Source organism: Myotis daubentonii, chromosome 3 (assembly GCF_963259705.1).
Source record: "Myotis daubentonii chromosome 3, mMyoDau2.1, whole genome shotgun sequence".
Lineage (NCBI taxonomy): Eukaryota > Metazoa > Chordata > Mammalia > Chiroptera > Vespertilionidae > Myotis > Myotis daubentonii.
This window is the reverse complement of record NC_081842.1, coordinates 39,116,827-39,132,359: the sequence shown is the minus strand read 5'-3', so window position 1 is coordinate 39,132,359 and position 15,533 is coordinate 39,116,827. Positions and strand designations below refer to the sequence as shown.

Sequence of the window (15,533 nt, the reverse complement as noted above, 5' to 3'; positions counted from 1 at the left end):
ATTGAATCTGTAGATTGCTTTGGGTAGTATGGACATTTAAATAATACTAAGTATTCCAGTCCATGAGCATAAAATATCTTTTCATTTATTTGCATCTTCACTTATCAATGTTTTATAGTTTTTAGTGTTTTATCTTTTACCTCCTTATTTAAATTGATTCCTAGTCTTTTAATTTTTTGATGCAATTGTAAATGGGATTGTTTTCTTAATTTCTCTTTTTTTTTTTTTAAATATATTTTATTGATTTTTTACAGAGAGGAAGGGACAGGGATAGAGAGTTAGAAACATCTATGAGAGAGAAACATCGATCAGCTGCCTCCTGCACGCCCCCTACTGGGGATGTGCCCGCAACCAAGGTACATGCCCTTGACCGGAATCGAACCTGGAACCCCTCAGTCCGCAGGCCGACGCTCTATCCACTGAGCCAAACCGGTGCTGGCAATTTCTCTTTTTGATAGTTCTTTATTAGTATACAGATACACAACAGATTTCTGTATATTGATTTTGTATTCTGCAACTTTGTTGAATCCATTTATTAGTTCTAACAGGTTTTTTTTGTGTGAGTTTTTAGGATTTTCTATATATCATACTGTGTCATCTACAAATACAGTAGTGATATTTTTACTTCCTCCTCCCCCTACCCCCCATTGATTTCAGAGAGGAAGGGAGAGGGAAAGAGAGATAGAAACATCAATTATGAAAGAGAATAATTGGTGGCTTGCAGGCCCCAACCAGGGATCAAGCCTGCAACCCAGGCATGTGCCCTGATGGGGAATCAAATCGTGACCTCCTGGTTCATAGGTTGACACTCAACCAATGAGCCATGCTGGCCAGGCTTTTCATTTCTTTTTCTTGCCTAATTGCTTTTGCAAGGACTTCCAGTGCTATTTGAATAAAAGTGATGAGAGAGTGGACATCCTGGTCTAGTTTCTGATCTTAGAGGAGAAGCTTTCAGCTTTTCACCAGTGAGTATGATGTTAACTGTGGGCTTGTCATATATAGCCTTTATTATTTTGAGCTATGTTCCCTCTATGCCCACTTTGCTGAGAGATTTTTTATTATATATGGATGTTGGGTTTTGTCAAATTCTTTTTCTGCGTCTATTGAGATGATCATATGATTTTTATTTTTCATTTTGTTAATGTGGTGTATCACATTGATTGATTTGTAGATATTGAACCATACTCGCATCCCTGGAATAAGTCCCACTTGATCATGCTGTATGATCCTTTTAATGTATTGTTGAATTCCATTTGTTAATATTTTGTTGAGATTTTTTTGCATCTCTGTTCATCCAGGGATATTGACTTGTAATTTTCTTATGCCATTCTTGTCTGGAATGACTGGCCAAGCACATGGCCACTTGCCCATGTCATTTAATTCTCATAGCAACCCTGTGAGGTAGATGGTGTTACTTCATTTTGTAGTTGAGGAAACTGAACCTCAGTGAGAGAGAGAAAAACATAGATGTGAGAGAGATACATTGATTGGTTGCCCCCTGCACGCATCCCAACCAGGACTGGGGATCAAACCTACAACTCAGTTACATTCCCTTGACTGGGAATCGAACTCGTGACCGTTGGGTGCTTGGGCCAACACTCTAACCACTGGGAAACACTGGCCGGGGCAACAGATTTATTTTATTTTATTTAATCCTCACTGCTTTTAAGAGTGGAAGGGCTGGAGGGAGGGAAGGAGAGAGAGAGAGAGAGAAACAGTGTGAGAGAGACACATTAATTGGTTGCTTCCTACACAAGCCCTGACCAGGGCTGGGGATCGAACCTGCAACCCAGGTTTGTGCCCTTGACTGGGAATGAACCCATGACCTTTTGGTCTGTAGACCAACACTCTAACCACTGAGTAAACCTGCCAGGGTGGCAACTGATTTTTTAATTGAATGACTGAATTAAGAAGATGACCTAAATGATATAGTTCATTTCATAAAGCTTAAAATCAGAGAGCCCTTTTTTTAGAATTTAGTCTTCAAGTCCACCATTTTTGGAACATAGTTCAGGCCATCACTGTCATTTCTGGAAATTCTTTTCATTGCAGGAAAGTGGGCTAAATCATTCCTTGCCAGATGAGGTTTCTTAACCCGCAATTTGACTAAGAATGAGAGAACCAAATCGTATGTTTGTATAACTACTTATAACACCCTGACATAGAGATATTCTAAGTGTTTATAAATAGGTTGAAAGGGCAGCCAGAAAGATTATGCAGTCCATCTAGTCTTTGCTGCAAGTAGAGGCAGGCCTTTTTCCCCTTCGCTGTGGAACACGTCCATCTGGCACATTTATTCAATAAATATTGTGTGCTTCCTCTGTACACGAGCACGCTAAGCATAGTAGGGAAAAACAAAGTTGAAAAGGATATTACCCTAATACTTGAGGGGGAAAATTGTTTCAAGTCCAGTAGGAAGAATTAATTGCACTTCTGATTTTCCCATGTTATATGAATCCTCTAAATTTATTATTAAACTTGGTTTAAAATATTTTTTGCTTATTATATATGTTCTTTGCTTTCCTTATTTTGTCATATTGATTTCTGTTTCATTATCTTCCTTTTGATAATTCCCTCAGTTTGTGTAAAAGTTTAAGATCTCTGAAAGTCTACCCTAAAATGCTTAAGCATAAACACCAGCTTACATGCTATTAATTAATGCTATTAATATAAATATATAGATGTGCAACTTAGTATAAACTGTGGCTATTATATAAACGTTGTTTTTCCTGAAATGTCATGTCTTTTTCTCATATTGGATCTAAAATATTTTATTTCTAATAGCATCTGTATCCAGTGTATTGGAAAGCATTTCCATAGAAGTGCTATGTAGTTTTAAAAACATTTCTGAAATGACCGGGTTATACTATAAATATCATTCCTATCACCTCGACTTCTAGATGCCAGAACAAACAGAAGGGCAACTCAGATCTCTTGCTTTTGCTGCAGCTTAGTAACAAATGTAACTGTGGATACTGTGGCCTTATTAAATCAACCTAGTTCATTTTTACTCAGGGAATACAAATAAAAATTTCTTCGTTATAAACCCAATATATATTTGCACAATGAAATACATTAGGGAGTCCATAAGTTAAGTCAGTTTGCCACAGATATATGATTTTTCAACAAGGGTAACAAGATCATTCAATAGGGAAAGAATAATTCCTTTTAAAATGCGGGTACAACAGGATATCCACACACAAAAGAATGAATTTGGACTCCTACATCATACTGTGTATAAAAATGAACTCAAGTGGTACCCAAATATAACAGCTGAAAGTGTAAAATTTTTAGAAGTTAAACATAGTTGTTAATCTTGGTGGCCTTAGATTAGGTAACAGTTTAATATGCCACTAAAAGCACAAGCAACTAAAGGAAAAATAGACTTCATGAAAAGTTAAAAACTTGTATGTCAGAGGACACTATCAAGAAAATGGAAAGTCAGCCTACAGAATGTGAGCAAGTGTGTAAATCATACACCTGATCAGGGCTAGTACTCAGGGTACGAGAACTCCTACAACTCAACAATAAGCCCTACCTGTATTGAAAATGGACAGAGGATTTGAATAAACAGTTCTCCAAAGAAGATACACAAATGGCAGGTATGCACATGTAAAGATTCTCCACATGAAAAGATGCTCAATATCACTAATCATTGGTGAAATCAAAACCACTAGCACATGTAAAGATTCTCCACATGAAAAGATGCTCAATATCACTAATCATTGGTGAAATCAAAACCACTAGATACAACTTCACCTCCACTAAGATGGCTGTAACAATGAAAATTAAAAAAAGAAGACAGCAACTGTGCTGGTGAGGATGTGAGGACATTGGAGCCTTAATACATTCATGTTGGGACTATAAAATGGTGCAGCTGCTATGATGAACAATTTGACATTTTCTCAAGTTAACAAAAACTTGTACATGAATGTTCAATGCATTATTATGCATAAAAGCCAGAAAATGGAAATAACTTAAATGTCCATCAATTAATTAATAGATGAACAAATGTGATATATCCATATAATGGACTATTACTTGGGCATAAAAAGAAATGAAGTACTGATATGTGCCACCCTATGGAACCTTAAAAACATTATACTAAGTGAAAGAAGCCAGACACAAAGGGTCATTTATTGTATGATTCCATTTTTATAAAATGTCCAGAATAGGCAAATCCGTAGAGGTAGAAAAGTAAATTAGTGATTACCAAGGGATGAGGAAAGAGGGTTTCTTTGTTTGCAGTGATGGCAATGTTCTGGAATTAGGTAGTGGTCATGGTGAATATACTAATCACTCAATTATACACCTTCAAGATGACTTAAATGGTTAACTTTGGGTTATGTGAATTTTATCTCAATAAAAGTTGTTTTGAATAAAGATTATGTGGTGCAGTGAAAACACATTTGCAAATCTACATTTGCAATGAAAATATTGAGTTATACCTAGTGATTTCCATGTCTAAATGTTTTATCATCCTCTTTCTTTTCTTCAGGATGCCAGGAAAGCATGCAATGATACAACACTTGTTCAGGTAAAGTCATCGCCCCCGCCCCAGCTCCAAGCCCCCAGCCTGTTTAGTGATTCACATGAAACAGCGTTGCACCAAGGCAAATGACATTCAGATTCTTTTCTGTTAGTATTTAATTGAAAAAATGAGATTTCTAAAAACACTTCGTAATTTGTCAGATGCTGCACAAGTGCTTTTAAAAGCACACTTGTTAAAATAGAAGGCCGTGGAAAATAAATACTATAAAATATGTAGATTCTTTGGTTTGTTTTTAGGGAGCTTCTTGATTCTTTTAGATATACTCTGATTAAGCTTTCTTATTAGGTTAATTAACATTAATAATTTTCATTAAGAAATGTTTTATGTACTTTACAAACATAAAACTGGCTTTCTTACAGGCAGTTAAAATTATAAATGTTTTACTCTTTGATCATCTACCATTAGATTTTTATTTGGGCTGTTTTTTTCCCCCTAAAGTTGGGAGGTATGTCTCTTCTTTTCAGTTAATAGCCTACAGAAGATATTCTTACTAGAAGGGATGCATGTAGCATAATTTTAAATCAGTTATACTTTTTCTTGAACTACATATTGATCCTATAATTACTCTGTGGAATTATTTATATTGAATTACCTTCAGTCGCTCTAAATTGGTTTTATGCCTGATTTCTTTTTTTTTAGTTTTTTATTTCAAGAAAAACGATTTTAAATATAATGTTACATGCAATAACCCTTAATATTTCAAGAAAAACGATTTTAAATATGAAGTTACAAACAATAAACACTAATTCAAGAAAAATTATCTTACATATAATAACATTACATGCAATAAACATTAATATTTCAAGAATAAAAGGATTTTAAGTATAATAAAATTACCAAAACTCTACTAACATAGTATGATATCACAAAAGTTGTAGGAAATATTAAAAATCTGCAAATAACAGGGTTACTTCTATTATATTCTAGTATATTTTTTCCCCTCTGGCTCTATTTTTGTTTATCAGTTTACGTTGTTCATTATATTCCACAAATGAGTGAGATCATATGATATTTAACTTTCTCTGACTGGGTTATTTTGCTTACATGATGCTTTAAAGTCAATTTTGTGGGATGTGAGTATTGCTACTCCAGCTTTTTTTTTCCTTTTCCATTTGCATGGAAAAATTTTTTCCATCCCTTCATTTTCATCCTGTGTGTGTCTTTTGTTTTGAGTTGGGTCTCTAGTAGTCAGCATATAGTTGGGGCATGTTTTTGTATCCATTCAGCTACCCTTCACCTTTTGATTGGAGCATTTAATCCATTTACATTTAGGGTTATTATTGAGAGGTACTTATTTATAGCCATTTTAATTCTGTACGGCTAGGTTTCTCTCTCTGTTTCTTCTTCTCAGCAATCCCTTACAACAATCCGTTTAGCATTTCTTGTAATTCTGGCTTTGGTGGTGATGAACTCCTTTAACCATTTTTTTTTTGTCTGAGAAGCTCTTTATTGACCATCCATTTTGAATGATAGCCTTGCTGGATATAGTAATCTTGGTCTCAGATCCTTGCTTTCCATTACCTTGAGTACTTCATGCCATTCCCTTCTGGCCTGTAGAGTTTCTGATGAGAAATCAGGTGTCAGCCTTATGAGAACTCCTTTGTAGGTAACAGTTTACTTTTCTCTTGCTGCCTTTAAGAATCTCTCTTTGTCTTTAATTTTTGGCATTTTAATTATGATGTGTCTGGGCATGGGTCTGTTTGGATTCTTCTTGTTTGGGGTTCTCTGTGCCTCCTGAACTTGTATGACTTTTTCCTTTACCAGGTTAGGGAAGTTTTCTACCATTATTTCTTCAAACACCTTCTCTATTCCTTTCTCCTTTTCTGCCTCTTCTGGCAGCTATTCTAATATTGTTACATTTCACATTGTCCCACAGCTCCCTTAAGCTGTCCTCCTGTTTTTTAATTGTTTTTTTTCTTTTTGGTTCTCTAATTGAGTGATATTTTCAACTCTATCTTCAAATTCACTGATTTGATCCTCAGCTTCCCCTAATCTGTTGTGTATTCCTTCCAATGAGTTCTTTATTTGTTATGTCATTCTTTATCTCAGACTGTTCTTTTTTCATAGTTGATTATATCTTTTTTCATACTGTTGAGCATTCTTAACATCATTACTCTGAACTCTGTTTCAGATAAATTTCTTATCTCTGCTTCATTTATCTCTTCTTCTGGAGAATTCGCCAGTTCTTTCATTTGGGGGTTTTTTCTTTGTTCCCTCATTTTGGTTGTCTGTTTGGGTTTGTGACTATGTTTAGGTAGATCCTCTACACCTCTCAATCTCTAGTGCAGGACAGTGTAAAGGCTGTTTCTGACTAATTGGATCAGGCAAAGACTCAAAGCCTCCAGAGACCGCCACTGCCTACAGAAGTGGTTCTCAACCTTCCTAATGCCATGACCCTTTAATACAGTTCCTTATGTTGTGGTGACCCCAACCATAAAATTATTTTCATTGTTACTTCATAACTGTAATTTTGCTACTGTTATGAATCGTAATGTAAATATCTGATATGCAGGATGTATTTTCATTGTTACAAATTGAACATAATTAAAGCATAGTGATTAATCACAAAAACAATATGTAATTATATATGTGTTTTCCGATGGTCTTAGGCAACCCCTGTGAAAGGGTCATTCGACCCCCAAAGGGGAGAACCGCTGGCCTGCAGACTAATAGGATTCTGACTTGAGTTGCCTCCAGGCAATCATTCTTAGGTGTGGTGAAAGTTTTTTCAACAGGGTGGGGCAGTTTCTTCTGCCTGGAGGTTGTTACTTTTAATCTCTTAAGTTGCCTCAGGGCAAGATGTTTTCCAATTGGGTGTGTCGACTGTCTTCCCCCAAGGCAAGGCAGATGTCTAAGTGGGAAAGATGTCCTCCGCTGTATGAGGGAATGACTCAGCCCAGGAATCTTGGGGTGTCTGCCTTCTTAGCTCTATTCCCCGAGTCCCCAGTCCTGCTCTCACAGCTCCAGTCTGCTTCACCCTCCCTCTGCTGTAGCACAAGGTGCGTGCCTTCAGAGGGAATTTAGTGTGTTGGCCCTTTAAGGGGGTGCCCGAACTTTCAGCTGCCACTCCCTGGCAGATAGCACCCCACTGTTTTTCACAGCTAGATGTTATGTGGGTACCCTCCTCAGTTTGGTGCTCTCTGCTGGGGAGCCCAGCTTCAGGATTAGATCCCAGAGTTCTCAGTGGCACCCCTCGCCCCACCCCCGCACAGCTGAGCTCTCTCTCTGGGGCTTCAGTTGCCTGTCTGTGGGTGCCTGGCCAGCCCTTTCGTGCCTCCACCCCTCCTACCAGTCTCTGTGTGGTCTCCACCTTCGGTCCTTGGGTATCTGGGTTCTCTCTTGTGAGTTTTCCATTGATTATTCAGAAAGTCTTTCCGTATTTCAGTTGTAATTCAGCTTGTTCCTGGGAGCATGTCTGTTCAGCATCCTCCTACTCCGCTGCTATTTTTTATCCCTTCTTACGCCTGATTTCTTGCCTATTAATTGTTCTTACTTTGTTTTCTGAGCTATGTCTAAGGTAAAGAATAACATTTATGTTGCTTTCTAAAGATCACATCAAATATGGATTCCGTGGGTCGGATACAAATGCGAACAAGACGTACGCTGAGGGGGCACCTCGCTAAAATCTATGCCATGCATTGGGGCTATGACTCAAGGTTTGTACCTGCTATCTCCAAACTACCTGCAGAATTATATTCATTAAGAATCTCCATTTGCATTTCCTTTAAAATAAATAATTTTATAGTTAGTAAACAAACTGTATTTATGAAATGTTTGCAGAAAATGCATCCAATATGAGACTTTGCTTTCATTAAAAATAATCAGTGACACTTTAAAAGTTTAGAAACCTTTAGTATGGAAATAAATTTATCTCTCAAAAATATCCATTATTAAATTATCTAGGTAAACTGTTTAGGGTTTCTTTTCTTTGCATGGGGTGTTAATACTGTTGTTTACTATGCCAAAAGCAGTTCTATTGTATATTAACCTTGCAATTTCAGTTAATAAACAAATATTGTTGAATATAGCTATGTACAAGTTCCTGGATATTGCTGTAATTATTACCTAAATTCACAAAGGATGGAAGTACATATGTATTGTTAGCTCTACAAACTGCATTTTTCAAGATGCATTCTCTTTTGTGAGACTGCTTGGTTAATTCAGATAGCAGTTATTTTTCCATCTTTTGCTTTGGTTTGGCATTTATTTTCTGCTACTCCTCTGACACTTTTCACTTACTTGATTTCTTGTATGTGTAAATATCTTATCTACCAGGTAGTGGAGGCCTCAAAGGTAGGAAGTATTTTCTGTGTGTACCCATAACACTACCTTCACATCTCAATTGATACTTTTTGATTGAATGAAACACGGTTTTTAGGCTTACATCTACTCCATTGTCATTAAATTTATATCACTAAACACAAGCCAGTCAGCTAATACTTACCAGAATCTTGAATAAGAAACCAGAATGCTGTCACTAAGAAAAAGTTGAATCATAACCTGACATTTTTAGTAAAATGTCTAAATTTTGCTAAATTTTTATGTTATGATGAAAATTTTGGCATGCAGAATACATTTCTTTTAAAGTTGGAGGGCTGTTTTCTGGTATCAAGTTTTTAATTCAAGAAATTATATATATATATTTTTTCTGAACTGTTCTACATTAATTCCATGCATAACTAATCTAAACTACTTTTTTCCTCTAAGTGTCAAATTATTTTTGTTTGTTCCTCTAGGCTACTAGTCAGTGCTTCCCAGGATGGAAAATTAATTATTTGGGATAGCTATACAACAAATAAGGTAGAATTTCTTAATCATTCTCTTAAGTAACCTATTATTTGATTTGATGTTCATCAGTTCTTTCCTTTATTCTGTAATTTTCTTCTAAGATAAATTTATTCTGTTTATTTTAATCTAGATCCTCTCTTGAAGCTTAGGCTTTATTTTAATATTTAGCCCCATTTTCATGCCCAGGGACAACTGCAGGAATATTTTTCAATGTGTTTTACTAGACTTTCATATTTGAATATTAGAGAAGAGTGTGCATCCGTTTTACATAGAAATAATTTGCTAAACAAATTCCAATTCCCCAGTGTGACCATGACCCTGAGATTTTTATTTCCAGCTGTGGGTGAGGAGGCTTTTCGTTGGTCCACTCTAGGCATTGAGGTGTGTGTGGGCTGCTCAGAAGAGACAGCGGACAACTTGCTTAGAGCTCTTGCTGGGGAAGCCAGCAGGTCCCCCTCACGTGTCCACTGGAAGGAATGCCTGACACACAGGTGCTGAGTGGTAGTGGAAAAGCTTCAGGAGAACTTTCACAGGTCAAATTCCTTTAGGCTCTGTGTACTCTTTTATTAAAATTTAAAAAGTATTGTTTTGTGAAGTAAACAGTATCTTCAGCCTGTTGAGAATTTAAAAGTAGCCAAGACAGATTTGCATTGTAACAGTTCTTCTACTTTAATTGGCATTAAGCATGAGTCTTTCAATTATATTTTCCTAAAACAAAACAAAAATGTGTATTGAAAATATTATTTTAAGTTAAGTGAGAGCACAGTAATCACACACAGTGTATTGATTCTCTGTATGGACCACTTAGCCTTAGAAGTCCCATTTTACTGCCTGACCTGCAAATGATGGGTGTTGGGTAAGAAGGCACCAGATAGTGGTATGAGTAGGTAGTGGAAACTCTTCCTGTTGTTTAAATTCGAGCCTATGATTAGAGGAACCATCTCTTCATGGAAGAACCATATATATTTTTTTAAATATATTTTATTGATTTTTTACAGAGAGGAAGGGAGAGAGATAGAGAGTTAGAAACATCGATGAGAGAGAAACATTGATCAGCTGCCTCCTGCACACTCCCCACTGGGGATGTGCCCGCAACCCAGGAACATGCCCCTGACCGGAATCGAACCCGGGACCCCTCAGTCCGCAGGCCGACGCTCTATCCACTGAGCCAAACCGGTTTCGGCAAGAACCATATTTAATAGACTCTGATACTTATATTCGAGGAAATTCCTCTTTTGCACAGGACTGCAAAAACAAAGAATTTTATTACATTTTTTACCTTTAACATTTTACATTTAATATTTTAAGTTGTTATATTGCATTGATATATCCTTGTTCTTGCTTCTCTTAAAAGAATAATTTCTGAAAAGAGCAGTTAAATTGAATTATTTATAATTCAGAAATACGTATTTTAGTGTGCATTAGTATTTTATTTTTTAGTGTTCTCTTTCCCAAGCCATTGCATTCTTTATTTTACCTTAATTTTTAGATGCATTTAATTTTTCATAATATTTGCTTCTTTGTAAATAGGTAGGAAGATGAATGACTGTCGTTCCTTAGTGATGGATTTTGTGCATTTCATTTGTTCTGCAGATGCATGCCATTCCTTTGAGGTCCTCCTGGGTGATGACCTGTGCTTACGCCCCCTCTGGTAATTATGTGGCTTGTGGAGGACTGGACAACATCTGCTCTATATATAACTTAAAGACCAGAGAGGGAAATGTGAGAGTGAGCCGAGAGTTACCGGGTCACATAGGTGAGCTCCACTGAATATTGTCCTGTTTTTCTTAAAAAGGTATTATTTTTGTAAGGGTGATACATTTATTGCAAAAAATTTACACAATAATGAAAATACAAAAATAAAGCAAATATTTTTTGTATTCTCTGCAACCATATAACATCACAGGGTTTTGGCATATATACTTGATTATGTAATTGAAAGTATATATTAAGACTAGAGCCCCAAATTCGTGCACCAGTGGGATCCCACAGCCTGGCCTGCGGGATTGGGCCAAAACTGGCTCTCCGACATCCCCCGAGGGGTCCCAGATTGCGAGAGGGCACAGGCCAGGCCAGGCCAAGGGACCCCACCGATGCATGAATGGGACAGGGAGGGATGCAGGAGGTTGGCCAGCTGGAGAGGGACTGCGTGAGGGCTCCAGGGCATGTCCAGCCTGCCTCCCTCAGTCCCGATCGGCTGGACCTCAGCAGTAAGCTATCCTATTGGTTGGAGCATCTGACCCCTGGTGGTCAGTGCATGTCATAGCGAGCTGTTGAGCGGCCTTAACATATCTTTAGCATATTACTCTTTGATTGGTTGAACAGCCAACCGGACACTTAGCATATTAGGTTTTTATTATATAAGATAACATTTATAAAGTGTTTTTTCACTGTGATAGCACATTGCTTTATTCTCCAGAGTGCACACGAAACCATAATTCAGTGGTACCGCATTTGGTTAGCAGTGTTTATTATGATTTTTGGCCACTCATCGGGTTTCTGCCTCTCTGAATTCCTTGCAATACTATTTGACCATGTTTTTTACAAAATCTCTACAATGGCATTTCCCTGCCATTTTCATGTTTTGAAATACTGGTGAATTCTGAACATTCAAATGCTACCTTTTTCATGAAGCCTTCACTGGAGTGGTGGTTCTAATTTCTCACAATACTTTTAATCTTTCTCCAAGGTACTTAATCCCATCTGCCTTAGATTATAGACATTCGAGAGGAGTATGTCTCTCAGCTAATTATAGTAGGTGGGAGGGACTTCATATTACGCAGGTTGTAACTTTTAGAGAGTGTCCAACATGATGTCATTGACATAGTAAATACCTAAAAGAGTTGGTTGATAAAATTTAGTTTCAGATAGCATAGAGTTTGAAGTAATTAAAATTTGAACTGTAGAATGTACTAAAAAACACTGTTGCCCAGGTATTAAATACTTAACAATACATATAAGTGTTTGTCCTAGGCTGGGTAGCTCAGTTGGTTAGAGTATTGTCCTTATACACCAAGGTTGCAGGTTTGATACCAGTCAAGGCACATGTAGGGAGCAACCAATGAATGCATAAGTAAGTGGAACAACAAATAGATGTTCCTCTCTCTCTGTGTATGTATATTAGTATTTCATAGGCTTATGGGGTTATTTGATCAATGATAACCTAAAATATGTTACTCTCTATGCTATAGGCTACTTGTCCTGTTGCCGTTTTTTAGACGACAGCCAAATTGTTACAAGTTCAGGAGATACAAATTGGTAAGTTTATTTGAGAAGAACACTGATTTGGATGTTGAGGGTGATAGTAGGAACTAATATAAGACGATATAATGGTCATTATTTTTTTCATTTTTAATTGCAGTGCCCTATGGGACATTGAAACTGCCCAGCAGACCACCACATTCACTGGGCATTCTGGAGATGTGATGAGTCTTTCTCTGAGTCCTGACATGCGGACTTTTGTTTCTGGTGCTTGTGATGCCTCTTCCAAGTTATGGGATATTCGAGATGGAATGTGTAGACAGTCTTTCTCTGGACATGTGTCAGATATTAATGCTGTCAGTGTAAGTGAATAGCATTTCTAAGGGACATTTATTGTGCATTTGAAGTACGAACTCTGTAGCATGGTTTTCATAACACATTGCCTTCAAGGATTCTTACAATTTATAAATTCTTATAAATAATGGGCTCTTATGACATTGAATTCCCAAATAGTAGGGGTTTGATTTAAATAAGAAAAATAAACCCAGCCCTGGCCAGTATGGCTCAGTTGGTTGAGTGCATCTTGTGTACCAAGAGGTTGTGGGTTTGATTCCTAGTCAGGGCATATACCCAGGTTGTGGGCTCGATCCCAGGTAGGAAGTGTGCAGGAGGCAGCTGACCAATGTTCTGCTCTTACATCGATGTTTTGCTCCCTATCCTTCCTTTCTCTAAAAATCAGTAAAAACACATCCTCAAGTGAGGATTAAAAAAATAAAAGAGTACACATATATAAATTCTGTAAATAGTAACATTTATATTTAAATATTTTAATAAGACATATGGAGGACCAGAGCTAATATTTACTGAATTACTTGCTATGTGTTAAACAATAGGCTGTGTACTTGGCATATGTTATTTCATTCAATTTTAACCCACATTCTAAAACTGAAAGTAAGGCCCAAAGTGTTGAAGAATCTTTAGTGCCCAACAGCACTCACCGGTAAGAAGCCAGGTTGGAATTTGAATCTAGGTCTGTTTTCCCCCAGAGCCTGTTTATTACACTGTCTCACATGGTTTTTGTACATGTCCATGGAATTCGTTTATTGCTTTTCTTTCTAGTTTTTTCCAAATGGCTATGCCTTTGCCACCGGCTCCGATGATGCCACTTGCCGTCTCTTTGACCTTCGTGCAGACCAAGAGTTATTATTGTATTCTCATGATAATATTATCTGTGGGATCACCTCCGTAGCCTTCTCAAAAAGTGGGCGTCTCCTGTTAGCTGGTTATGACGACTTCAATTGTAACGTGTGGGACACACTAAAAGGAGATCGTGCAGGTTAGTACCTACGTCCACATTATGTTTGGGTTTTGTCAGGGAACATGAAAGGTTCCTGACTGTTGTTGGAGGCTCCTGGATAACCTGGATCTAGGGAATGGAAGCCCAGCTCTTCTTATTCATGGTCATTGTGGCCATGTTCTCTGAGATGGATTTTCCACTTTTCTCCCTGGAATGGATAAACTGGCTGCCAGTTTAGGGCTGATTTCAGGAGGAAAGCTGGGTGGTAAAACAATTAGCCAGTCAACTTTCTTTTCAGCAGTTTCACCAATCTCACCTGGGCCTGTTTTCTTCGTTAAGAGACCCTTCTTTACTCTCTAGCAAATAAGTCTCTATAGCAGTGGTTCTCAACCTGTGGGTCACGACCCCTTTGGCGGTCGAACGACCCTTTCACAGGGGTCGCCTAAGACCATCCTGCATATCAGATATTTACATTACGGTTCATAACAGTAACAACATTACAGTTATGAAGTAGCAACGAAAATAATTTTATGGTTGGGTCACAACATGAGGAACTGTATTTAAAGGGCCAGAAGGTTGAGAACCACTGCTCTATAGCCTCATGTCTTGGTGCACGCTGGAGTCACCTGGCTCTGCAGTGCAGGACACCTGGAAGCCTGATTCCTGAACCTTTCTAGCATCTTAGTTTACCCCATCTTTGCCGCCACCTGGTTCTGGAGATGCCGGGGCTCACTAGGACCTGACCCTTTGGGAGGTTCTGCAGTGTAATTTTGTTTCTTGGCTTACCAGACCATCTGCTATGAACTGAGCATTTTCAGGTCCACTAAGATAGTCCCCACCATCCAGCTTTGTAGCCATTGCCTGCTTTCATTCTCTTATTGTCTTTTCGGGTTTTTGTCCTTACCCTTTTAAATTCCTAAACAGTTCTTGAGGTTTCTGAGGGAGTAAAAGTACAACATGAACATTCCCAGGGATAATTTTCTACAACCTCTTAAGACATTGTAGAAAAGTTCAGTTTGCATTTTGGAGCTTTCTGTTGCCCAAAGCCAATTACTTTTTGGAAGTATTAGGTGTTTTGCCTGGGTTGAATCAATTAGCATCCATAACAAAACAAAAATGTGTGTTTTCTACATTTTTAAACATATGCTTGAATTTAAAACTTGCCGTTGCTATTTACTGGACTTTGTTTTTCAGGTGTTCTTGCTGGTCATGACAACCGGGTCAGCTGTCTGGGTGTAACTGACGATGGCATGGCTGTGGCAACAGGCTCTTGGGACAGTTTTCTTAGAATCTGGAATTAACAGTGCATACAATTTTGCTGTTCGCTGTTGGTATCTGGAGAAATCAGTGCTACAGCCTATAGCTGTGATAAAAAAATTCTAATATTTGCTGTTGAAAATTTTTCTATTGAGATTACTACATACAAAAGGAAGCTTTCAGTAAACTACAAAACAGAAAAGGATAAAAAAAACAAGGCAAAGGTGCTTGCTGAGATCAAAAGGACCAGTGCATTGAGCTCATTTAACCTTGAAGTTTTACTTTCACTGTTTTCTTTGTGTAGAACAAAATGTACACATTATAGCAACCTATCATGTTTGATTGCTTTCATTTATGAACTTCATGTTAAACTTGTATACACCAGAAATGTCACATTTTTTTATTTCTGTAATGGAGGCAACAGGCACAGTAATAGAT

The 15,533-nt window shown here is 37.5% G+C and overlaps 1 protein-coding gene across 2 annotated transcripts in view; it reads left to right on the top strand.

The window, feature by feature from the left end:
* The window catches only part of GNB4 (G protein subunit beta 4), a 37,251-nt gene extending 21,939 nt beyond the window's left edge, over positions 1-15,312 (top strand). For both annotated transcript variants that reach the window (XM_059687093.1, XM_059687094.1), the window contains 8 exons: positions 4,499-4,537; positions 8,102-8,208; positions 9,289-9,352; positions 10,934-11,096; positions 12,532-12,598; positions 12,702-12,903; positions 13,661-13,877; positions 15,033-15,312. In XM_059687093.1, coding sequence (XP_059543076.1) covers positions 4,499-4,537; positions 8,102-8,208; positions 9,289-9,352; positions 10,934-11,096; positions 12,532-12,598; positions 12,702-12,903; positions 13,661-13,877; positions 15,033-15,139 — 966 coding nt within the window. In that variant the 3' untranslated portion in view covers positions 15,140-15,312. The remainder of the gene's footprint in view (positions 1-4,498; positions 4,538-8,101; positions 8,209-9,288; positions 9,353-10,933; positions 11,097-12,531; positions 12,599-12,701; positions 12,904-13,660; positions 13,878-15,032) is intronic.
* The last annotated feature ends 221 nt before the right edge of the window (positions 15,313-15,533 follow it).